The following is a 25,585-nucleotide window of genomic DNA, read 5'->3' on the forward strand; positions in this document are numbered from 1 at the left end:
CTTGCACCACCCCGACAGTTAATGAGTAATCGATAGAAATCTGCAGCGTGGGCTGAGCCGGAGCCTGCCTGCTCCTGCAGGCACGGCAGGGAAAAGCCAGGCTTCAGCCTCTGCTGTCTTGTGCGGACGGTTATTTGACAAAGCCAGTGGAAAGGCCGAACAACATGATGATAAAAAAGCTGGAGCCGTGTCTCTACATCTCCTGCATCTGCTGCAGTGTCTGCATCCATCTGTGGGCTCAGTGGTGCTGCAGAGCACTGATGTCCTGCAACACCCCCGTGTTGCTCTCTGCTCCCTCGGGACAGGTCTGTGGGTGCCATCGGTGCTCTCACCATCTGCTCCTGACCTGTCCAGAGACGCTTGTTGATGCTAGCTCAGATGGGCATCGTGCCTGTTATTTCCCAACTGGGAAAAAGGGGAAGCTGCAAGTCCAGCTCTGTCCCAGGTGCCAGGGCTGGCCCTGCTGCCCTCAGCGGTGGTGGGAAAGGGAAACGGTGTGTGGATGGTGTCCCCTGCTTGGGGACACAGGGGGAGGCAGGTCACACTGTGCCTGGTCTTCCCAGCTGGCAAGGGGATGGGAAATGTCAGCCCACTGCTGACAACCAGAGAGCAGCCCAGCCTCAGCCCCAGGACTGGGAGCGTGCTGCAGGGGGGCTGAGGGGCTGGGCTGGCCCCCAGCTTGTTCTGTGACCCCAAAAACTGAGCCTCCAACCCAGGGCTCAGTTCCTCATCCAAAAAAAAAAAAACAACGTGTGACTGCTGGAAACCTCGTGAGAGATGCAAAGGAGAGCTGCTGTGTATAAAAAGCTGAGCAAGGTCTCAAGCCACTGGCGTGCAGAAAGATCCTCCCATCAGCGAGCAGCTTCCTCTTAAAGGCAGGAGAAGATTGAGCCGGTGGGAAGCTGAAGTAATGGAAAATCCCCCGTTCAGAGCCGGCTCCTTGTCTGAGGGAGGTGCACGCAGCATCAGTCACCATCTGCTCCCGCGCTGAGAACACTGCAGCTCTCCCCGTGGGTGGGGAGAACGACCTCGAGTGCTGCCTTGCTGAATCCTGGTGCTGCCTTGTCTGCAAAAAAAAACCAGGGCCCGCTCTGTGCAGCACCGTTAACGTGGCCTCAGTCTGGTATGAGTGAGGTCTGACTCTGCATGCTTGTTACTTTTCTCTTTCCTTGGTTTACTTGCAGTTGTTTGTGCAAATAAATGCACGGAGATGGTTTGAAGCAGGTTCTGCTGCAGGCGTTGGGCAGATCGCCCAGGGCCGTCCCGTGACTGCCCACAGCCGTGTGATCCCAAACCAATTTCTAGCTCAACGCCTGCATCACTCGCAGATAAGAGACGTTCCCTCAGCTGCCAGCTGCAGGGGGCTGAGCTCTGCCTGTGTGTGCAGAGATCCGTGCCCCAGGCTCTCCATGCATCAGCCTTGAGTCACCCCGGTGCCTTTGGGCTCGCCTTATCCCCCACACAGCACTGGCTGCAGCCAAACCTGCCCCAAGGAGCTTGGTGTCCCACCTCATCTTGGGTGGCTGCACCGAGCTGGAAGGCAGCCTGGTAACTTCAGGGCACTGGGAATCAGACCTCGGGACTGGTGGTGTGATCAGTGCCTCACACCCTGATAAATCCTAAAAGGATGGGAAGAAGTAGGAATAATTCATCTGCTTAGGGCATCGGAGGCAGCACACGGGGCAGTGCTGCTCTGGTGGGGATGGGAGGCTGCTCCCAGTGTCCCTGCCCAGTCCTCCAAGTGGTGACAGGAGCAGTGGGAGCAATGGGATGAGCTCCTCAGCACGCCTCGGGTACAGGCCTCGCACAGCCCAGCACACTGCACCGTATCAGTGTTAATTGCTTTGTCTTGGAAAAAGCAGAAGAGGAACTTTTAATCTGGTTTCTGGTTTCCAGCATTTTCCCTCTTCTTTGGTACAGCTACAACTGGAGCCAGCACTTCTACACTACCAGGAAATGGTCATTAATCAGCTGCTTCCTTCTACTTTTCTGCAGCGTTACAGTTTGAAATATCTCCCTGACGAACTGGGAGAAGTGTTGGAGTGAGGCCATGGGAAACATCAGTTCAGTAACCAGCTCCATGGCATGCAACATCTGTCAAGATAAGGTGGCCTCTCGCTGGCTTTGAAGTGCTGGAGGGGGCTGCAGAGCTCTCCCTGAGAAAGTTCCCCTTCTCCGCCTTCGTTAGATCTTAAGGCAGCCCCAACACAAAGCTCTTTTGAAACAAATCTTGGGGTGCACGAGCAGCTGAGCGGATCCTTGCAATGGCACAGCTACAGAAATACTGCTCAGTTCCCAGCCCTGCCTGGTGATGTGGAGCCCCTCGGACTGGAGCTCTGACAAATTTGCCTTTCCCACGGAGCAGCGGGTATGCAGGGAAGGAAGGGTTACAGGAAACGTGGGCTCTGCTCCGAGCCCTGCCTTGATCAAAGGATTTTGGCAGAGGGATGCCGGGGACGCGGGGCTGCCTCCTTCCTGAAGCCACACAGCTGGTGTGGCCGCAGCAGGCAGAGGGACAGGCGGCTCCCCCGGCATCTCCTCCAGAGCTGGGGCTGCTCTCAAAGGGGAGGCTGCAGGAGCCCTTTTCCTCCCCTGGAAAAGATGAGGAATGAGGAATAGCCCTGCCCTCTGCCCTCACACACGAGAGGGGAGCAGGAACAGAGCAAGATCTGCCAGTGGCATAGGGCCCCTCCCTGGGGTAGTAGAGAGCTGGAGCCAGCCAGGGGCTCTGGAAATGAAGTCATCTTCTCCTGGGTATTCTGGCTGTTGAGAGCCAGGGAATTCCCTCTTTGTCCCCGGCAACCCCGACCTGGCACTGTGGGCTCCCTTCTCATGGTGCAGGTGACACCAGATCCTGTCCCTCTGCAGTGTGATGTTTCCTTGGCTGTGGCTGTGAACCCCCAGTTCTTGCTCAGCCCTTTGGCTTTCCAAAAGAGACTACTGCTGCAGGAATCCACGTGGGCCAGAGCTGGAGAAGGGTTAGCTGAGAAAACAGGAGGCAGCTCTGATCCTGTGTGCCACCCAACCACCGGATTTCACATGGCTCAGTGCAGAGCGCAGAGCTGGGGGAAAATCCTCGGCTCACACAGGTGTTGAAGGGCAGGAAGCCCAGGGATGGAGGTGGTACCAGTGTACGGCAGTGCGAGACGTTGTGTGCGGGCCAAATAAGAAACAGGGGAAGGGCAGGGGAAGTGGTTTTCCCCTGGAAGCGATCTGCTGGTGTTTGTGCTGAGGCAGACCTCCTCGTGACTGGGAGCACTGGTTCCCGTGACAGCTCCAGCACCGTCCCCTGATGGGGAACGGGTCTCGCTCTTCAGATGGAGCAGCCTCTGGGGTCATGAGGCTGGCTGCCTCCAGGAGCGTGTGCCAAGGCTGGATGGCCACTGACTCATTTCCCTCGGGCAGGCTGTCCTCGCTGAGCTGATGTGAGGAGCCTGCGCAGCCCGAAGCCCCATCAGTCTCTGAGCATGGTGGTGAGGTGAATCAGCACAGGATGGAGCAGAGTGCGAGCAGCAGGACCCGCACAGCACCATCACCTGCGTGGGACCATGTCTGAGAGCTGGGTGTGAGCACTGCCACCCCGGGGCTACTCGGGAAAACAGCCAGTGAGGGATGATGAGCAATATAATCTCATGGTTCCTCCACGCAGACCTCCCGTGATCCTCATCACTGCAAGTCCCATCACCCTCAGGAACCTCTGCCACAAGTCCCTGTGGATGTGGAGCCCCAAAGCTGTCTGAAATAGGCCCAAATTTGGAGCTGCTTGCCAAGGCTTAACGATACCCCAGGGGGCATTGTCTACACAGAGGGAAAAGCTGGGGAGCAACCAAATGATAGGAGAGGACAACAGACAGAAAAGAGAGAAGGGTTACACATGTAGGGGCAAGGACTGGAAGGCAGATGCCCCAGGGAGCTGAGCATCCCCACAGGGCTCACTGTTCCCAGAGCTGCTATATTTTGCTCATTGACACTCTGAAGGATGACAGGGATGGAAAAAGTCTTACAGTCCATGGGGCTTCCCATCACCTTCCCAGCCACTGAGGGATATTGGGCTCGGTGGTCCTTCAGGGTAACCCAGTACAGCCTCATTGTGTTGTTTTTTGGTAATTTCAATTCTAAAAGCTCCCCTGGAATTGTATTGCTTTCAGAAAATACTTGATGTAGGTGCTACTGGCCTGCAAGTCCCAACTGAAACCAAATGGAAATGTTTCTGCAAAGCCTGAGGAATATTTATCAGGCCAATTTTGAGTTCAGTTCATTAGCAATTACCTTGATTTGCTTTCCCCTGCCCCTGCCAATTTACCAGGGCAACGTCTTGGAAAGTCGCCTCATTTGGAGAGAACAGGATGCAATTAGCCAGATAATCTGCTGATTCTCCTGCCGAGCTCCGTGTGCCCTGTCCTGACACGGGCAGTGGCTGTGCATGCTGGATCAGACCTGATTTCTGGCGCTGTTTATGCGCTTAATGCTACATAGGCAGGAAGGAAGATGCTGTCCTGCCCTCAGGCAATGACAAATCCACCTCTTGGTTAATTCCCCAAGCTGTAACCCCTGGGCTCAAACCATCTGGGAGCTTTATTTATTTATTTATTTATTTCCCCGGTTAGCTTCTTCACTGCGGCAACAGGATTCCCGAGGGGATGCGGATACCTATTTTTGAACATGATGGGAACAATTTATTTCTCCGGGGCAGCTCATTTTCATTTCCTCACCGTGCCCATCCTTGCCGCTTTATTCCAAACAACTATCTAAGGTCAAGCAACTCCGCCACGAGGTGCGGAGCAGCAGGGGCTCAGTCACAAGTTACCAGGGGCAGATGGCACAGTGCAAGCGATGCCTGAACATTTTAACGGGTAAGGGAAATTCAGGGAACACCCAATGCTGCAGTGTCCTTCGGGAGATGAAGAGTTTTCTACTAAGTCAGTCGCGAATATGCAATTAAAACAGCGGGAAGGGGTGCTGCATCTTGCACACCACGTAGTTTTCCCACTAATAATCCAGAAAAGACCCCTCAGCCAGAGGGTTTGGGCTGAGGGGACAGCACTGGGACAGAACTGGAGGCCTGATGCCTGCGATGTGCCCCCCTTTGTTTTCCTGGGGAGCCTCCTTGGGGAGCGCCCGGGGGGCTCAGCGAGGCGCCTCAGGGACTGTGGGGCTGGGGTCTCCCTTGGTGCTGGGCGCAGGGCGGCACCTGCCATCATGATGGTTACACACACACACACACAGACGAAATCAGAGAGATAAATTTATTTCCAGCACAGCAGCTCCCGCTGTGGGGGCTTCCTCAGGGGGGCCTCACAGGAGACCCCCTCACAGCACCCCCTCCATCACCATCCCCTCCACCCGCACTGCGCATGCGCACCCCCCCTTCCCCGCGCATCTCGCTCGCCCGCCGCCCTCGCGCTGTTGTGTCCCCGCCGCGCTCCCGTCGCTGCTTCCGGCGCGGGGCCGGAACCGGAAGTGCGACGAGGGGGGGGAAGCGAGGAGGAGGCAGCGTGAGGAGATGGCGGCCCGCGGCGCTGCCAGGCGCGGGGCCGGAGCGGGGCCCGGCCGCGGCCCCGAGCCGCAGGAGGAGCCCCCGCCGCCGCTGCAGGCCGTGCTGGTGGCCGACAGCTTCAACCGGCGCTTCTTCCCCATCTCCAAGGACCGGCCGCGGGTGAGAGCCGGCCCCGGGGGCTGCGGCGGGCGGGAGAAGAAGAGAATGGGGCTGGGGGGGGGGGAGGGGCTGGAGCTGGGCTTGTGCAGCCTGGAGAAGAGGAGGCTCAGGGGCGGCCTTATCGCTCTCTATAGGTACCTCAAGGGAGGCTGTAGCGAGGTGGGGGTTGGTCTGTTCTCCCACGTGCCTGGTGACAGGACGAGGGGGAATGGGCTTAAGTTGAGCCAGGGGAGTTTTAGGTTAGATGTTAGGAAGAACTTCTTTACCGAAAGGGTTGTTAGACATTGGAACAGGCTGCCCAGGGAAGTGGTGGAGTCACCATCCCTGGAAGTCTTCAAAAGACGTTTAGATGTAGAGCTTAGGGATATGGTTTAGTGGGGACTGCTAGCGTTAGGTAGAGGTTGGACTCGATGACCTTGAGGTCTCTTCCAACCTAGAAATTCTGTGATTCTGCAATATACTAGCTCCCTTAAGATTGACAACTCAGCAAATAAAGCACCATTAACAGAAAAAGGTGACGTTAACTCCTTAATTAAGATTTTGTAACTCGCTGTAATAAGTAGGGAGGTAAGAACAGGTAATTTTTAGGAACTTCCCAAGTAATTTGTAAGAGCTTTAAAAATGCTATATAAAACATAGTTTTGGCTACATGCAGCTGTCTGAAATTACTAAGAAAGGGAAAGGAGACTTTTAGGTATTATTACAAAGGTCTGTCTACAGCAGAATTCTGTGGTATAATCTCCCTCATGCTACCTGAGAGGAAGGAGTGCTGCTGGGTCTGAGCAGCGATCCTGCCTCGTCTGCTAATTACCTGCTTGTGGGGGTCATAACTGCACGCATGGCATCGGGTCTGAAGCAGAACAGGACACAGAGTGAGTGAAATATCATGCTGAACCATCACTCAGTTGTAAATCAGGAACTGGGCTTAAAGGTACGGCCCGAGTCCCAAATCGCAGTCCTGCATTCACTTCCCATTGCATCTTCCCCCTCCCCTTGTCTCCGGGACACTCGTGCTCCCGTGGCTGCATCGTTCACGTCTGACAGGTTTTTCTTGTAGCAGCTGAAGCCTGAGTCAGGGAAGCGACGCACTGGGATGCGTGAGTTTTCTAGCCCAGCTTAGCTGAGTCCTCACGGAAGAGCTTTTGTTGTGGTTTGACCCAGCTCAGCACCACGCAGCTGTTTGCTCCTCCCTCCCTGTGCGGTGGGGGAGAGAATCAGAAAAAAACTCGTGGCTTGAGATAAAGGCAGTTTAATAGGACAGAAAGGGAAGGGAGAATATTAATAATGATAAAAATATAGAAGGCAAGTGATGCACAGCGCAATTGCTCACCACTCGCTGACTGACGCCCAGCCAGTCCCTGAGCAGTGGCTGCCCCCCAGCTCCTGACCAAGCCCCAGCTGTGCTGCTCAGCATGGTGCCATGTGGTATGGGACATCCCTCTGGCCACTTGGGGCAGCTGTCCTGCTGCTGTCCCCTCCCAGCTCCTCGTGCACCCCCAGCCTCCACCGTACCAGCTACTGCAAAGAAAATGAACACTATCCCAGCCAAAACCAGGACAGATTTATATGTGGTAACTAACAGTGTTTGTTCAGTTCTCTGTGTGTCTGTTTTCTAGGCTCTTTTACCTATGGCAAACGTGGCCATGATTGACTACACCTTGGAGTTCCTAACAGCGACTGGAGTGGAAGAAACCTTCGTTTTCTGCTGTTGGAAGTCAGCTGAGATAAAAGAGCATTTACAGTAAGAATCTCTTCTTTTTAGCTGCACTGTGTCCTCCTGAGTGTTCTGTAGGAATATTTTTTTTTGTGCCTTTCTGACGTGTTTTTCTCCTCGCAGAAAATCCAAGTGGTGCCGCCACACCTCTCCCAACACGGTGCGCTTCGTGACTTCCGACCTGTACCGCTCCCTGGGGGACGTGCTGAGAGACGTTGATGCCAAGTCCCTCGTTCGTTCTGACTTCATTCTGGTCACTGGGGATGTGGTGTCCAACTTCAATATATCCACAGCCTTGGAAGAGCACAAGTAGGTGGTGAAAGAAACGCGTGCTTGCCTGGTGTGCTTGTCTGGGCTCTGGCTGGAGAGTGATTTCAAAATTCTGCCCTCGTTTTTTTTCAGGTTGCGTCGTAAGATGGAAAAGAACGTTTCTGTGATGACAATGATTTTCAAGGAGTCCTCGCCTGGTCACCACGCCAGGTGCAAGGAGGATGACATCGTCATTGCTATGGACAGTGCCACGAACCGTGTCCTTCACTATCAGAGAACCCAGGGGCTGAAACGTTTCCGCTTTCCTATGGTGCGTCTGCAACCTGATGGGTGCAAAAGGGCTGCGGTAGTGAAGTAGCCCACCGAGAAATCCTCCTGGAGGGAGGGCTGGGGAGCTGTGCTTGCTGCTTCCTTTGGAGGAGCAAATGATAGGAAGTAACCCTTGGTAAACTGGCTTCTTTTTTCTTTAACCTTTATGTAAGGTTTGGTGACGTTGTGCTGGGATTCATTTCACAGTTTGAAGACGGAGCAGGCATTTCTCAAAATTCAGTTTGCATCCCTTTCTCTGTATGAAACAAGGGAGGTGGATGATTCATGCTGTCACAGTGACATGCAGATTGGGGTGCCTATGTCCCTGTCATACACAAACAGTTCTGAAGCGACACTGAGCCTGACACAGGGTGGAATAATGAGGTGCAAGGCGTGGTACCTCTTATCACTTCTACCTGAACTGTTTCTCTAGAAATGTCAGGGGCTCTGCTAATAATGTAGTAAGTGCTCAGTTTGCATCTGTGGAGGCACTTCAGAGAGATAAATGGACCCTTTTCTTTTTCAAATCAGAAGTAAGACTATGAATATACATGGCATTTTCAACTCTAAATCGGTTATTGGTAAACTATTCCCTACCTTCAAATGAAAGCACAAATCATTGTCCAAGACAAAAAAGGAGGAGGAAAATAAAACCACCCCACAACTGTAAAAATCCACGGGGGGTATGAGAGCCGTGAATATTGCATTTGGATTCATTAATATTCTTTGTACATTTGTAGCTTTTTAGCAGCTAAAGGTAAGGAACCTCCTAGGGGAAAAAAAAAAAAAAGATAGTTTGTACAAGCTGTTTCTTGGAGAACTGCAGCTTGTATGGATGAGGACAGTCTTGGCTGACTGACACACAGCTGTGTGTGACTGGGCTGTGCTTGCTACGCTTCTCTCGGTGGAGACAGCAGACTTCTCTGATCTCCAGAGCAGCAACTAGTTCAAGAATTCAATCAATATGCTACCTCTGGCTTGGGGAAGGCTTCAGGGGTTCAGTGCTGCGTGCGACACTCAGATTACCTGAATCTTTTCCTTTTCCAGAGTCTATTTCAGAACTCTATTGAGAATGTCGAGGTGCGCCATGACTTGCTGGATTGTCATATCAGCATCTGCTCTCCACAGGTGAGCTCTGCCCTTCCGAGGGTCTACAATTCAATCTGCATTGCTTCCTTGGTGCTCCTGACGTGCAGGGGTGCATGTGCCCTTGGTGCACTGCATTTGAAAACCAGAACTCCCCGCTGTGCTCAGCGACTGAGCTGGGATCGTGTGGCACAGCTCTGTGAGCCTGTTCCTGCCATCCCCTGATCAAGGCCAGGCAGAACTAAATAGTAGATGCATCAGGAGACTGAATGGCTGATTGGGCACAGGATGAAACCATACTGGAAAGTAAGCAGTAGTAAAGTCTGTGGAGCAGAGGTGATGCCTGTACTGTAGAAAAGTGTCAGTATGTGCAAGCTGGTACCAGGTTAGGGTAACATTCAGGATTGCTCCAGCCTAGGCTTAGTAATGGCTTGGTAACATCTCTCCCGCTTCTGAAAGAGCTGCTCTACAGCTTTCCTTTGGGAGTGAAACTACAAAGCGAGGCTGGGCGGACTGCTTGGAGGTGCTAAAGTTATATGTTTTGCCCCTTCTGAAAACCAGAATCTGTTCATAGTCTGCGGTAGGAGGAAGAGATGGGAAGGTCAACACTCCTACCGGCAGGAATCAAAGCTTTATTCAAGGCAAGAGCATCACTTTCCTATACTGTATAACTCGTCTCTCTGAGAACTGCTGAACAGCCATTAATTAACTGGCTTCCCTGACAACTTTTTCTATAATTACATTATGTCTCTATATTTTATTCCTGGCAGGTGGCTGAGCTTTTTACAGACAATTTTGACTACCAGACACGGGATGACTTTGTGCGTGGTCTGTTAGTGAATGAGGAGGTAAGGAGAGGGATGAGAGGGATGTTAGGAGGGAGATCCTGTCCCCTTGCATCAGAGAATGCTCTGACACGTCCCGTCCTGTTTCCAGGTCCTGGGGAACCAGATCCACATGCATGTAACGACAGAGGAGTATGGTGCTCATATATGCAACCTGCTGATGTACGAAGCTGTGTGCTCTGACATCATCAGACGCTGGGTTTATCCTTTGACTCCGGAGATGAACTTCACTGATGATGAGAACCAGAGTTACACCCATTCTAAACACAACATTTACCGGGGGGTGGATGTTAGCCTTGGTCACGGCAGCGTGCTGGAAGAGAACGTGCTCATTGGGCAGGGAACCGTCGTCGGCAGCGACTGCTCCATAACGAACAGTGTTATAGGGCAGAACTGTAAGATAGGTGAGTATGAGAACGGGGGGCATGCATGGTGTGCTAGATAAGGGCACAATGTGTTGTTGTTTTTTGTTTGTCTGGTTTTTTTGTTTGTTTTTCTTTTCTTTTTTACAAGATACGTACATTTGGCTCTCAAAGATGCTAGGTACTAATGGGGAAAAAAGGAGAAAAGCTTAGTTTCCCAGGGGAGGAAATACATAAAAATTTTCAGAGTACTTTAATGATGCTGAAAGTGGGAGGCACTTCATGACTTCATGCAAATAAGTTGTTTCAGCAGAAGAGAATGCATGGTGTTTAATGACCTAGGATTATCACCACCAACATCCTGCAAACGAGGGGCATCATTTTTTGTGAGCTGCCTGGTGCCCCTTCTTTCTAGCTCTGGCTTGATTTTTTTTTTTTTTTTTTTTGTGTGATTTGGCTGTGTTTGTACAAATCCAAGATGTCCATTGTTACTGTCAACTTCTTAAATCTCTGTGGGAACAAACTCAACTTTTAGCTTTGGTTAAGTGTCTGTAGGTCTATAAGACCCTTTTCCTCCTTTCATCTAACATCTTTCATGCATCGAGGGCATTGTTTAGTCCTAGGTTCAGTAAGGTGCTTTCTAGTGAACTCAGCAGTGTGGGAGAGCAGCAGTCTGCCTTGATGAAAATATTTGTACTTGATGGTGTATAACAGGTGATAAAGTCACTTTGGACGGAGCTTTTCTCTGGGACAACGTACGGATAGCAGATAACGTGGAGATCATCCATTCTGTTGTCTGTGATAATGCTGAAGTGAAGGAGAAAGTAAAGCTAAAGCCGCGCTGTGTCCTCTCCTCTCAGGTGAGTTGTGTTTGTGTCTATGTTGCTTTCTGCCTCTCTTGGCACTTCCTATGCTTATACATTAAACCATACCAGAATGCAGGGCTGCTCCAGGCCTTTCCTCAGAGATGGGGAAATGCTGCTACTTTTTCTTCCTTTGGGCGTTTTGGCTAGGGTAGCGTGGTGTGTGGCCTAGCAGTGCTGATATCTGTAGTTACGTTTGTTTGACTCTCTTGGAATAGCTTGTCTGGAGCTGTTATCCTCCCTGCTGGTGGCGGGACGAGGGAGCAATCAAGGTATTTCTTCATTAAGATATGTTGCACGTATTTGCAGGTAGTAGTAGGTCCTGGCATCACACTTTCTGAGGGCACAGTGATCTCCCTGCACCCGCCAGATGAGGAAGAAGAGGATGACGACCAGTTCAGTGATGATTCTGGTGTGAATAAGGAGGAGAATAAAGTCAAACTGAAAGGTACGAGAGTTTCTGGCTCCACGCGCTCAGGATGTGCAGAGGACTTTGCCCTCTGTTTTCTGTTTTTTTTTTTTTTTTTTTTTTTCCCTTCCTCACTCTAGATTTTGCAGTGCCAGCTTAGTGCTGCGTTCAGCTTGGAGTATATGTCCCATAGGGCAAGCAAAGATGTTCAGCTCAAGCTGGGCAGTGGGGTATTGTACCTCAGTATCCCAGCAATGAAATATGTGGAGAATCAGCTATTTTCCATTTTTCCTGGAGTAGGAGCCTCATAAGAGACAAGAAACTGGAGTTGAAAGAAATGTTCAGTTCAAGGCAGGTTACAAGATTTATGTCCTTGTACCTGGAATGTGTCCAAGGACTTGGTCCTTGTGAGATGCTGTTTCTACCAGTGTGGGTTTGCTGAGGGATCTGAACATGCTCAACTGAATGTTGCTGCTGTTGCGGGGGGTAAGTCAGTGGTCATTTGTCGAGGCAAGTGGGAAAATAAAAGTGGAAAAACGTATGCATCTTCAGGAATCCCAGCTCCCTCTCACTGAAGGATATTTAAGGGCAGTAGATGCAAGTTTTACATCTATTTCAGGTTTACCCATAAGCAGGGTACACTTCCTAATTGCTGTGTCTTTTTCAGGTTACAACAAAAAGGATGTAGGCTCAGAAGGCAAAGGCTATCTTTGGAAAGCAGATGACAAGAATGAAGAGGATGAAGAAGAGCAGAGACAGAGTCTATGGGGTAAGGAAGAGTTTAGTGTAGTCACCTGGGAATGGGCAGACAGACTTTGTGTCGGGAAAACTTGCTGAGAGGGACGCTGATAATTGTTCCCAGAATAAGGCCTGGACTCTATGAGGCAGTTGGGCCTTTAGATAACTTTTGTGTTTGAAGGTAAGAGGTTACTTAGAAAGGTGACCGACCAGATTCTCTCTTCCTGTGCTCCGTGGAAGATGGTTATTGTGTTTTTGACTTACACAATGAACTTGATGAACACACACAGCTGTCTGTGCCGTGAGTGGCATGCCACAGGCCACTCCCTCCTGCAGAAGGGATAGAAGGGATAAGCTTTGGCTCTTCTGGGTTCTTCTGTTTTTCTTCCTGCTAGTGACAGCCTGCTGACACTGCTCCATAATGAGTCAGCACTCTGCACAAATGCGTTTGCTTCTGTCCCTGTCCTTTGCTGTCTGCCTGCAGACTTTAAAAATAATAATAATAGTAACAATCCCAGTGCCAGCTGTAGTGTTCCCTCTGCAGCAATTCTAACCATCTGGACCTGTGAGTAAAGCCTTTCTTGCAAGGACAGATGGCTGCTGATTTGATTGTGAAGTCCCTGGGACACCTGGTTCCACATGCGTGTGACAGCTGAAGCTTTTGAGCATTGAATGGTGTCTTCTCTTCTTCACCAGGCCCGGCTGTGCATTCAGAAGAAGAGAGTGAGTCAGACAGTGACCTGAGCATGGGCTCCGAGGAGCCAGACAGTCGGGCAGCATCCCCTCAGCTAGATGACATCAAAGGTGAGAGATGGGGCCATTGAGAGCAATGGTAAGTCTGCAGGTAATGCAGACAGTGAGGCTTGTGCTGCTCTCTCTAGGTGTATTGGAATGTCTGTGGATGGATGTAATGTTTGCTTCCTGACCTCACTTTTTACATTTGCTACCCTGGTTTTTAATATTCACTATGTTGCTATTGTACCTTAACCCAAGGTAGTCCAGGGTGAGAAGCTAGGCAAAGATCCTTCATCATTCTCACTCATGATCGCCGGGTTTTCATGAAAGTGACTTTCCTGAGTCATCTGTTCAAATGGCAGTGTCATTGCCTAAACTCAGATTGTGTGAAGATCCAGCAAATTTCCCTGGTCAGGACAGATTACTGCTGTAATGGAGAATTAAATTTCCTTATAGAAACTGCTTCTTTTAGCAGATGTGCTTTGATTTTCTGCTTTAGGTTCATGTGGATTTAAAAGGGGTTCAGGCTAAACTGGAAAACACACACACACATTTTGCACCTGAAAGAATCTATCTTTGCTTTCATATCTTTAGTTAAAGGAAAGTGAGGTTTGTCTGAATAGGAAAGGCTACAATGTGAAAGTGTAATAGAAACTGCTCTAAAAGATCACAGAGATAAATAGCTTTGTACTGGTTGTTGTGGTTAGATCAATGATATCTAGAAAGTCTTTTCCTTTATTTGCATTATACCACTATTTGTAAGTGTAGTTGATGTGGGTTTGTGCCAGCTTATGGAGAGCAAATAGAGGTCTGCATCAGAATGCTTCCTTTGTTAAGGGCACAGTTTCATTTTGTAATGAAAGGGTTGAAGAACATGTGCTCTTCCTTGGCCTAACTACCTGTCCTTTCTTTCATTAGTTTTCCAGAATGAGGTTCTGGGTACGTTACAGAGGGGTGAAGAGGAAAACATTTCTTGTGACAACCTGGTCCTGGAAATCAACTCTCTCAAGTGAGTGTTCCCTTAAAAATGCTGTCCCTTATTCTGAACAGTTCTGTTTAACAGCAGATCTAGAAAGAGGAGAAACCATGTGAATACCCATGTTGATTGTTAAACAATAATTTTAGCAGTATTACAGCATGAGAAATGCAGATTAGAGTTTGTGACTGAATGACCACAGGAATTGATGCATCTATGGCTTCCTCAACCGTTAAGCTTTTCCAGCCCCAATTCTGTAACGGGACATTGAATTGCTATTAAGTAATTATGCACTGGAGAGAGAAAGCCAGTTCTTGGCACTGACTTCTTGTGAACTCATGCAGGAACTGCTGCTCCTCGCATTGCAACATTCAGCCAGCTGTCTGCAGCTGAGACTGTGCAGTGGTGTGACTTGTCCACTCTGCTTGTACAGCAGCAAGTCTGGAACATGTAATCAGGGTGCCTTTTGCCTAGTATTTCTCAAATACAAACCTGTTTCCCTTCTTTTGCGCAACCACATTCATGCAGCACTCTAGTAAACGTGAGGGTGCTGTCCGTGCAGCAGCTCATTCCACAGTGATAGCAGATTTCCAGGACTGTTGGTCTTACACGGGGCCTGATGCAATGCAAGGTGGCTTTGTTACCTGAATGTTTGAATGTTTTTTGGGGGGAGGAAACAAAAAATTCTGGAAGATGTTAAGTCAAATCTTCTGCTATAACGATGTGAGGAACCACAGTCTGCAGAGATGTAGTGTGAAACTTTTTTTTTTGTCCTTTTTCCTTGCAGGTATGCCTATAACATCGGCCTGAAGGAGATGATGCAGGTGCTCAGTAAAGTGATTCTGGAGTTCCCACTGCAACAGCTGGATGCAAACCTGGACTCCCAGAACTATTTCTCAGCATTACTTCCTGTGAGTGCTGTTCCCTTTGACTCTTGGGGCTTTTCTTTTAGCGTGTAGGAGTGTGAACTCATGAAGTTCTTCCTGGCTGAGAACTCTTTCTGCTTAAGCCTGAAGTGACTTCAGCTCCTTGAGGTCATGAACCTCTTTTTCTTCCCTAAAAGTGAACTGAAACTATTGTGCATGCTTGACAGAAATCAGCTCAGACCATAGGTGCGGGGAGCCCTACTTCAGTACCTCTAATCATGTGTTTCCTGGGTGTGATAATAGAAGAGTGTAACTTGCAGAAGAGATCAGAGAGGGACTGTTAGAGATGTCTTTATAGGCTTGCATTCCAGGAATCCAGTTCTAATCCATCATAAGCCCTGTCCTTGGGGCAGCAGGGAGTTCTCCTCTCCCAGTGGGATCTTTTCCAAGGCATTATTTGTCTGCATACTGTAACCGGTGCCAATTTTTTCCAGCTAAATGCAGAGGCATAATCTTGTCTTTCTGTGAAGATACAGAGCTCTGTTGTGTCTCTAAAGAGTTGGTTTGTCTCTGGGGTTGTATAATTGGGTGAGAGCGATTCCTGTTTCCTGGCTTTAGGATTTATTTAGGATCTGCTTTAAAAAGCAGGCAGCTTTATCTTAATGGTTTCGTTGATCCAAGCTGAAGCCGTTGTAGTGGTTTTCTCTTTGCTATCGTGTATTTGTATATTGAGTTTGAAAACTACATGCTACATAGGTGCACTTTTAGAGTAAATGTATCTGACACCTGCTTGTCTCCTACTGAATTTAAACTAGTCTTTCCCAGAGCTAAAGAGGAACTGATTGGGGTCCTAACAGAGCAAGAGTAGGACAGGAGAGAAATTCAGTGCAACATCCAGTCAGAAGAGGCTCTAGTCTAGATAAAAGGTACTATATAAATGAATAATGTTTTGCATAATTGCCCCCAAACCCTTTGAATCTAAAGATTATGGAAGTATGCGAAGAACTTACTTCTGGGTAACTTTGTTGATATATATGTCATTGTAGGAAAGCTGGTGTTCATGCTTGCCAGCAGAGGCAGTGATCAAAAACCTTTAGCAAGAAGCAATAATCAAAACGTATTCAGGGTGACTGTGCCCAGTGTGGTGGACAGGTGGAATTTCTTCAGGCAGGGAATTGTGTGTGATGTGGATTTACAAAACACAAATTAATCCTTGGAGTTAGAAAAGAGATTCAAGCATCAAAGCAGTTGGCTATCATGGCAGGCAATGGTTCCCAATGTTCCTGGTTAAAGAGCAGCCAGCAAGCTCGTTAGAGTATCCTTCTCTGGGAGAGTTTGGTGCCTCAGTGTTCTGTACTTGGTGCAGAATCGTTGGTGCTGGCTTTCTGTATTGATAGCAGCAGGCAGTGTCCTGGTGAGGCACACAGTTATCATTCCGTTGCACACACAGTGTTATTCACTGTTATAATAACTGTTTGAGTTGAGATGTGCCTCTAATGGAAGTAGAGAAGTGTCCTTTGAAGGCTTGTTAAGCAGATACCAGTGGTCTTCCTGCACAGCAGCTTGTGCTTATTTACCAACAGAACTCTGAAAAATGGAGACCAGCTCTTCAGGCAGAACATGTGTTTGTATGGTATCTGAAAAAGTGGAAAAGTGTATTTTTCTGCAGTGAATAACTTGTGGTTGCCTAATTAGTAAAAAGTGTAGTGTTTTAAGTTGCTAATACTTCTTACACCCTGAGAATCTCAAGCATTAGCTTGGTATAGGGGAGTGCATAAGGAAGATGTAGCTGTGCAGCTAAAATGGCCTCAGTCGATGGTTGTATTAGGCTGAGATCTGCTTATAATGGTTTACATATGGCAAAGTTATTTTGTATGAGATGGAAATACTTCAATTCTGAGAGTGTTGAATATCAGAAGCCTACTGAACTTTGTAGGACTGATTCTCACTCTCCTTGTAGCTCAGCTCTAGTGAAGAGATGTTAAAGGAAGATGGGTTGTTTGTGTTAGAGCAATGGTGGAGCAGTCCCAGACATCTCAGGAGGGGAAATTGTGGAAATGCCATTGTTATGATGTATGGTTTGACTTGAAACCACAGTATGTGCTCCAAAGTGTTGGCCCCTGAGCATGAAGCTTGCAAGTGTTGCAGCAATTTTAGGAAATAAGCATCCGGTAAAGGGATATGCCCATGGGTATTTTTTTCAGATGAAATGTGGAGGCTTGAGAAATAGTTATTCGGTTTGATGTATGTCAGGTATCTTGTTTGGTTCTTGTACGAGTTGTAAAGCAGAGATGGTACAGGAAACATGACCTTTCCCAGACTATAGGCACGATTTGAGAGAATGTGGCTGAAGTTGCTGGTAAACTGAAGTCTGTGCTGCTGTTGTTGCTGAAGCATCACCAGACAATAGGTAAGGATGTTTAAAAGGAGCCACGTGAGGCAGTTTGGCAATTCAGCTTGTGAGCTGGCCTGTGTCTGCACTGCTGCCCGGCAGCTAGCACGTATGGTGCACCTCTGTGGGTTTCTGTTTGGGAGCCATCGTCTTCTGTACTATCATGCAAAGGTACACAAGACAGGATTGTGTGTTCAGGGAGCAGATGGATCCTTGCTTTCATTGGAGAAATTTCTGGTGGTCAGCTCAGATGCTGTTAAGGTATAACAAGGTCAGAATTATAGCTGTGTCTCATGTGCTTTGCACACATTTCATGGTGGTGTTCTGTGCTGGAGGTGGGGGTAAAATAGGCTTGGTCTTGAGACTGTTCTGGTAGAAGAAAAGTGGATCACAAGCCTCTTTGAAGATGAAGTTGGTGCAGCATCATGACCAGATCTGGTTTAAAAAAATAAAGTAAAAAATGAATGAACTTGTCAGAGGAACTTGAAAGCTTTCTCCAGGATGTAGATCGTTTTTAGGACTTACCCAGATAAAGTCAAAGCCTAGGACGTTAGGATGTTGCCTGTCGGTCTCTACAGCCCTCTCAGCTATCTCTTAATTTTGCAGTATCTTTTCAATCTAAAATAAGCGCAAGCTTCTAATCTTCCAGTTCAGATTTTTCTCAAACTCCCAACACAGCCTCTGTGGCCATACAGTCTCCTATGTGTGTTTTTGCAAAGAGCTCTGTTGGGCTGAGCCCTCCGTTCCCCATTAGCACCAATTACAGTAACAGTGCATGTTCTCAACCTGAGATGGTCTATTTTTTTTTCTCCCTTTCCCAGCAATAGGCACATGGGATTGAGTCCTGAGGTTGTGAGTGTTCATAGCTCTGCTTTCTTTATAAATTACTTTTAAAAATTTCATAACTTCTGGTTAGAATTGTACCAGCTTGTGATTTAAAGATGTTAACAGTAAGGTATTACAAAATATTTCTTAGCCTGGAAGGAACTTGCTAGTAGCTGTGCTGCATTTGAGGTGAAGAATAAAGAATAAAAATGTGGGAAATGGTTGGAGAAGGAATAGTGTTTAGGTTTAAACATTTTGCTAAAGGTTAGAATAATTTTTGGAAATAAGTCACGCAGCTCTCAGCTTTTTGTTGTAATACAATGACGATTAGGATCATTCTGTGCTCTTCCTGTTGTCCCTTGAGCCAGTCGATATACCCTACGGATCGATCCATTTGTGTTAATCTTCCTTTTTTTTTTTGTGTCTGCTTGAGGCGTGCTAATTCATGCCTGGCTGCAGTAATTGAAGAGGTGGCAGAACGTAGTGCTATAGAGTTGATGAGCAGTATTTCCTAGCACAGGCTGTGTCAACAGCCCACGGTAGCTTGGGTTCTAGCTCCACTGTTTGTCATGAAGCTTTCCCTCTGGCAAGGCTACTGCCTGTTCACAATTGTTCTGGACAGATGAACCCAGGATGTAGGTGACTCAGAACTTCATCACACCCCAAGTCCCTAAGAAATACAAATACCCGTTTCCCTTCAAAACAGACTGGGTGAGTGTATTCTGTAAGGAGGCACGGCAAGACCATATACCTGCATGAGCATGCCAGTGGAATAGTTACAGTATTTTCATGGGATGGCTTGGTCATGATGTGGCCAATGAGGAATTTTTGTATCTTATCGTCCTCGCTCTGTTATCTTAAAACTTTTTTTTATGGACAAGGCTGCATTTTTATTACCTCCTATCCTGGGTGCTGCTCTGCAGAGCTTTCCCTGCTGCTTGCTTTTCAGATGCATACAAGTGAAAGAGCTGTGGAGAACTTGGCCAGAAATACTGTTTGAAGAGGCAGCACCAAAATCATTAAACGAAAGGCTGCATCAGATATAAACCTTGGAGTAGATAATTGGGATCCACTAACAGTGAAACAGTTTCTTGCTATTCATCCTTCCTGCCCATTCCAAGCAAGTCTGTAGATACACATAAAACATGTGACTTGCAATTAGGAACTTTTAAAAATCTTAGTTCTTATTTGCTCTTTTGCTTTGCAGGAAAGTGCCAACGAAATGTTAGCTGCACTTTGAGGGAAAGTTTGAGAGCATGTATATACCTCTCCTTATCGGTCTGCTGTGATGTGATTTTCTTTGAGTATCAAACTCCATTAAACACGTTTATTGTGGTTGTCTATTATTCCAGCCAGAGAAGCAAAACCAAGAAAGCTAACTGATGTTCTCAAGGCTACTTGGCAAATCCATGTCCTGTCTGCACACGAGGTGTAATAGTGTCTGTTTAATGGCCAGAGACAAACACATTAACTGGCTAGCTGAAGGGTTTCTTAAAATGCTGTCCTGGGTCAGTTTCTCAGTGCAGTAACGCTGAGAAGCTGGGCTGAGTGCACACATCCATCTCATAGCTCAGGAACTTTTCTTCTGTGCTTTGTCCCTGCAGCTGTTGAAGAACTGGACCCCGTTGTTTAAGAACTACATAAAACGTGCGTCAGATCACTTGAATGCCTTATTTGCCATTGAGGAATTCTTCCTGGAACATGACAGTCTTTGCACATCAATAGCTAAAGTGAGTATCTGCTCCCAGCTCTGAGGACCTGTTTTTGCTGGATTCATGGTGAAATGCATCCTGTTCACATCGTCAGCTTGTCTGCTTTAGAGGAGAGAAATGTGGGGTTGCAGTGCGGAGTGTGGATGGGAAATCCATCTATAACAATTGCTTTAGAAAAAAAAGTTCTGTGTCTGCCTGTGCCTCAGAGTGAGCACGGCTGAGGGTAAGTATCCCTTAGCAGCATGAAGCCTGAAGGGAGCTGTTATTTTGCAACTTCTAACCTAGATACCCTTGTGTGGTGCTGGAAGAGATGTGAGGCCAGGGACTTGTTTTAGGAAGAGCTTAACTTCATTTGTCTCTGCCTGGTCCCTGGGATGTAACTGCCAAATGGTTTATGCTAGTTGAGAGCACAAAACTGGGAATAAGGGCAGAATTTCTTATTCAGGCTGACCTAGTTGTGAAACTGGGAATAAAGGGCAGCGGACATGTGGCTTATTACCTATCCTCCCACTTCAAAAGTTTTCAGTATATCCCTGCACAATCCTCCTTCACAAATATTTTGTCCCTGTGTTCTTTCTGTCTTCAGACTAAGAGCATTTGATTTGAATTGCAAGTATTTTCCTTCAGCAGTCTCAAGAAGCCCCTGTCTTTTGGAAGAGCTCTCCTAGGGCCTGCTTAACTGTTGGTTCCTCAAGACAGAGTAATCTTAACTTCTGCCACCAGTGCCTCTGGCTAATGGCAAAGCACTTAGCATGGAGCTGAGCCAAAAGCCTTTGGTTTGGTGAGCCAAAATGTCATTGAATTACAGCAATTGTTTGGCATGTGTCCATTGTTCTAGGAGCTTGGGTTTCCCTGGAGGCTGAGAATTGAAATGACACTTTATATTTGGAGTTGGCAGACAGCTTTGTCAGTGCTCTGCCGCAAGGAGACCAACTGCAAAGTGCCTGCTCTGCCTGAGCACAAAGGCACCCTGAGAAAGCATGACTGCATCTCGCCCTCACTGCGCTGGGCAGGGGTTTGAGCTGGTGAATGACCAATTGCTTTGACACCTGCCATAAGGCACTTTTCAGAGAGAACTGACAGGAAGAGGGAGCCTGGGGCGGGGTGGATGGATTCGTGCTCTTCTCTGCGCATGTCACTGCTGTGTGTATCAGGGCCTGCATAAGGGTGGCTTATCTGATCTGCTTTGGGGATATTTTTGGGGTGATTTAAACAGAAACATGGTATCTTGAACTGATGCCCTCTGTGGCCTCTTGTTGCCCGCAGCTCTCAAGCATACCCTGCAGCCACAGAGCTGAAGGCGATGGGGCTTGAATTTTGACTCATTGTGTGTCATAGCATCCAGCTGCCAGGAGCATAGGGCTTGACAGGGGAAGTGCAGTTATTTGTAATAATAAAATCAAAATTAAACAGACTGATTGCCTTCTGTTGAAGATGGAGCTGGAAGACACAGATTATGTGCAAAGTCTATGCTTGGACATGAGCTAGTCCCAAAAGGCTTTATAAAGAGCCCGGTTGCTCTTTTTTAATCAATGCAGGTGTTGATGACATTTTACCAGCTGGAAATTTTGGAAGAAGATGTAATTCTCAACTGGTTCTCTCTGCGGGACACATCTGACAAGGGAAAGCAGCTTCGTAAAAACCAGAGGGTAAGTCTCAAAGGTGTCTTTTTGTTTGTTTGTTTTTGTTGTTTGGTTTTGTTTGCTTTCTTTTAAAAAGAGCAACATCTGGTAAAAGAAACTTGGAGTTCAGTGCCACTGTCACCTTCTGTGGAGCAGCTGCTGGTAGGCCAATAATGCAGCAGTGTATTGAGTGCTAAACAACGCAACTTTGTTCTCCAGAGCGGATGTTTCTGTGCGTTCTGCCATAATCATCCTGTTTCAACAAGGAATGGAGGCAGTAGGAGAGGGATGTTGTTTTAAGTGGGGTCTGCAGCATAAGGCCAGCACTTTCTGGAGGAGCAGCACGGTCTCTCTAAGCCAACACCCATTTGAAATGGGCTTTAGGCCAATGCCCTGTGTGCTGGCCCCATGCAATTCCTTTGAAGCTTTCATTCCTGGCTTACCAGCCCCTTCGCATATATTTTGAAGCGTTTGCTGTACTGAGTGGTTTCATTTGGCTTGTGTTGTAAGGGAGCGTATAAACTTCCCCCTTCCATCAGACAGAACTTTGTGCTGCAGTTTGGCTGAGCCCTGTTCCAGTCCTCCTCCCTGGATTTGGAAGAGTTGGAGGGGAAGAAGGCCACCTCTGAGGAACTGCAGCTTTGTCTAAACCTTTGCTTTGTTTATAAACCTTTGCAAAGTCAACTGGTAGTATAGGTCAGCAGTGCTTTTAATGGCATGCCAGTTGTTTTTCATCTAAACTTGTGTGTCTTCCTCAAATCTGCCTCTGTTTTCATGTCTTCTAGAAACACCCTTTCTCTTTCTTGTGTGTGATAGCAGTCCTCACTGACACAATACAGTTGTTGAGCGTTCCCAGCACCTGTTTGTCACTTGTCACCCACCTACATTTTCATTCTCTCTGCAGCTCCAGAAGTTTATCCAGTGGCTGGAGGAGGCAGAAGAAGAGTCGTCTGACGGCGACCAAGACTGACACGGTGGCTTGGCATGAGAAGAGGCACTCTCACTGCCTTTCCGGGCCAAGTGGGCAGGGCAAGATCAGTGCCAGTGCATGGTGTGTAGATGTGGGGCCTGACATCGAAGTGACTGACAATCCCATCATTAATTCTGTTGTGCATTCCCAACGTTGCCACTTCCTTCCCTCCCTCACTTGTCTAGTGGCACATCATGTTGGGTGGTTGTAGCACGGTGTAATAAACACAAGGGAAAAGCAGGAGGAGATGATACCTAGAATCCCTCTGGAGCCTGGATATGGTACACTATAAGCTATCTTTTGGAAGCTCCATGTTACTAATGCAAAAGGAGCAAACAGATGCAAATGCATCGCCCGTATAAACCTAACCATTGGGGTTGTGGAAGAGTGGTCATACAGCTAAATTATTTGGTGTCATTATTGCTTCTGGAGCTCAGAACTGCTGAAGAGACACTGGCAAGGTTGGTAGGTAGGAGGATGTGGATGAGGATCTGGAGTGCAGGACTGAGTTTCGAGAGTTCCTGTGCCTGGAGAAGATGCAGTTGTCTTAGGATGCCCAAGGCATTTTGCAGCCCAGAAGGCACTTCTGTGATCTTGATGAAAGGGAGAATCTCTTGCCATCTGCTGTGCTGGGATCTAACACGAGGTTGCACAGTGGAGTTGGTAACACCGCGTGTTTCCTCTTTCTTTAGAACAGGATCATAGGTACTCGGCTTCCCCGACAGGGGTTGACTAATAGTGGGTGCATAGTGGTCTACGTGGTTTACCACATCTTAGATGTGATACGTCTCATGCTCATCCCCAGCTGTATGTCTCCCCAACCTTTATTTTTTTTTAGTAAAAAGGGAGCAAAGAGAGCAGAGATGCCTGGCTTCTCCTGCTGCACAACTACACTCGTGTTTTCCTCTGAGGGCACTGATCGCACCAACTCCTTTAAGGAGAATGCAAGTTCCTAAGTTCTGCTCCAATGTGAAAAAGAGCGAGTGGTATCTCCTCAAACTGCACGTGTGTTGTGTTTCCAAATGATTTTGGTTATATAAGCTTTCTTACTCAAACTCACGCCTTTTTATTTGAGAACTTCCCATCCCTCAGACAGCAGGGAAAGTGCTGCAAACCCATTGTAAAGGTCAGCAGCTGCAGAGCTGCTCGGCGTGCAGCAGGGAACAAGCGTGCCTCTGGCGCTTTGTTGCCAGCACGATGTGTGGCAGGCAGCAATAAGGCCTTTAAGAACAACTTGCTTGGAAATGTTGCTGTGCTGCGTTCTTCTCTGCTCTTCTAAAGAACAGAGCAAAAAAGGCCCAGTGGGAATCAGCTTGTGTTCGTAGGTGGGTTCTATGTTGGACGTGCTGACCTTGCCTCTGTCCCTTCAGGAGGAGCATGGAATAAATCCCATGAGATGGGGGTTGGAATATGCACTGGAGCTGCCCACTCAGGATATTTACTTGGCCGTTCCGTGGTGCCACAACTGTCAGTGAGGGGACAGTGTTGGGTGCTGGAGGCCAGGGATGCTGCCTCTTCAAAACTGATGTTCAGCCAGGGCGATCTCGTGCACTCCCACTATCAGTTGCCAGGACTGTGCGTAACTGTGCTTGTTTTCTGACATGGCAAACTCGGTCTTGTAAATGTTGGGGAAATAGTTGGTATCTGAGTTTTCTGTATCTGCCAGTATTTAATTCAGGGAGCAAATAAAAACTATCCTGGTGATACTGGCCTGGTTGCTTTGATGGAATCCTATGTGTCCAGTTGTATGTGCTTGAGCAGAGCTTAGAGGTAAGCTAAGTAACACATTTCTACGTTTTCCTCAAGAGATATCAGGCACGTATTAAGCAGGTAAGAAGTCAGCACATGATGGAATTGGTATAAATACTCAGTGATAGCTCACGATCTCATTATTTAAAAGTAGAGAATAGTTTGTTAACACTTTTGAACTTTGAATCCTGAAATGGGTGAGATTTGGTTTTATACAGGAATATGTTGCAAAGATGAACTGTAAATCCTATGAAACCTGTTTTCCTAGCCATGATGAGAGCTAGTGGGAATGTTGGCTATTATGTACTGTGACACGTCCTACTAATGTTGGGGAGTAAGAACTGGTGGAGAGGGGGGAGGACAGCTACAGAGCTCTTACTTAAACGTATTTACAAGCCAGCTGTGAGACTTGGGGATGCTGAAGCCTCCTTGGACATCTGAAGGTTTTCTTCCCTTTTACAATGTGAAGGTGGTTTAAAAATAGGTTTAACATGTAGTTCCATAAATGCCTTGTTCTTGCTACAGGTTTTTTATTCTTTTTTTTTTGCCAAGTAACAATTCCACTTTTGTTTTTTCCACATTCCTCACTTCTTTGCTCCATAGTAGTCAAGTTTTTCTTGGTGTGAGCCGCTGTCTTACTCGGGCAAAGATCAAAGGGGGAATGTTGCTCTGTGATCCAATATCCCTACCCTTTAGGCCTTGGCGGTGTGTGTGGTGGGCTGTCTTATGGTGCTGATAACAGAATAGCAAAAAGGAGATGGTCAAAGTAGAACTTGATAGAACCGCCCTTGATATTCTCCAGGGTGGAGTTCTGGCATAGTGCAGCGTTCTTAGGGGCAGACGAGTGTATACATTTTAAAGGAGCATTAATTGAATTGTTTGAGCATAGGGTCAGCTTGATGGTTTCTGGTGTTTTCCATCAAGCCTTGTGTTTGGTTGGACGACTAGAAACACCTTTGAAAGCAACCTTGACTGCACAGTCATTGTTATTTGCCTTTTTAGCAATGTAAGCAGTAAGTAGATTTTTTTTTCTAAGGCCGTAGCACTCATCTTGTCTGACTTCCCATCTAATGTGGATGGATTGATGAGTTTCACGTGGTGTTCCTCATGTCAAGCCTGTAACTGCAGTTAACAATGGTGTGCCTTTTAGAAAAAGTAGGTTTTTGTTGCTTAGAGACATAAGTGATGGGACTCAAGTACACCTACATCTGCTTGGGGCTGTTCTGAGCAAGTCTCCGTGGATGCACTAAAACGCCTGGAGCCTGTTTACTCTGCAAGGAGCAGCAGTGCTATCACTGCTGTAATATTTAAATCTAGACGCAAACCAACAGGATGTTCAGAAACTCTTCCTTCTGGACCTGGACTTCTCAGCACTATCCCTTACTGATAATTCCTTTGGCTCTGTGGTCTTAACCCCCATTCATTAGCAGTGAGTCACACTTCACAAGACTCCTGGGAGCAGTTAAATCAATCTATCGGTTGAGCC

General features: G+C 47.7%; 1 protein-coding gene across 1 annotated transcript; it reads left to right on the top strand.

Moving 5' to 3' along the window:
- The first annotated feature begins 5,479 nt into the window (after positions 1-5,479).
- Positions 5,480-24,079, top strand: EIF2B5 (eukaryotic translation initiation factor 2B subunit epsilon). Its single transcript, XM_084529892.1, has 16 exons — positions 5,480-5,656; positions 7,273-7,397; positions 7,494-7,679; positions 7,773-7,950; positions 8,997-9,077; positions 9,806-9,883; positions 9,972-10,284; positions 10,957-11,102; positions 11,415-11,553; positions 12,182-12,283; positions 12,949-13,056; positions 13,906-13,996; positions 14,751-14,874; positions 19,651-19,776; positions 21,297-21,407; positions 22,285-24,079. Exons 1-16 carry the CDS (start codon positions 5,504-5,506, stop codon positions 22,348-22,350), a joined length of 2,127 nt encoding a protein of 708 aa, XP_084386018.1. The 5' UTR covers positions 5,480-5,503; the 3' UTR covers positions 22,351-24,079.
- The last annotated feature ends 1,506 nt before the right edge of the window (positions 24,080-25,585 follow it).

The sequence above is a fragment of the Aythya ferina genome (genome assembly GCF_964211825.1).
Source record: "Aythya ferina genome assembly, chromosome: 9".
NCBI classification, from domain to species: domain Eukaryota; kingdom Metazoa; phylum Chordata; class Aves; order Anseriformes; family Anatidae; genus Aythya; species Aythya ferina.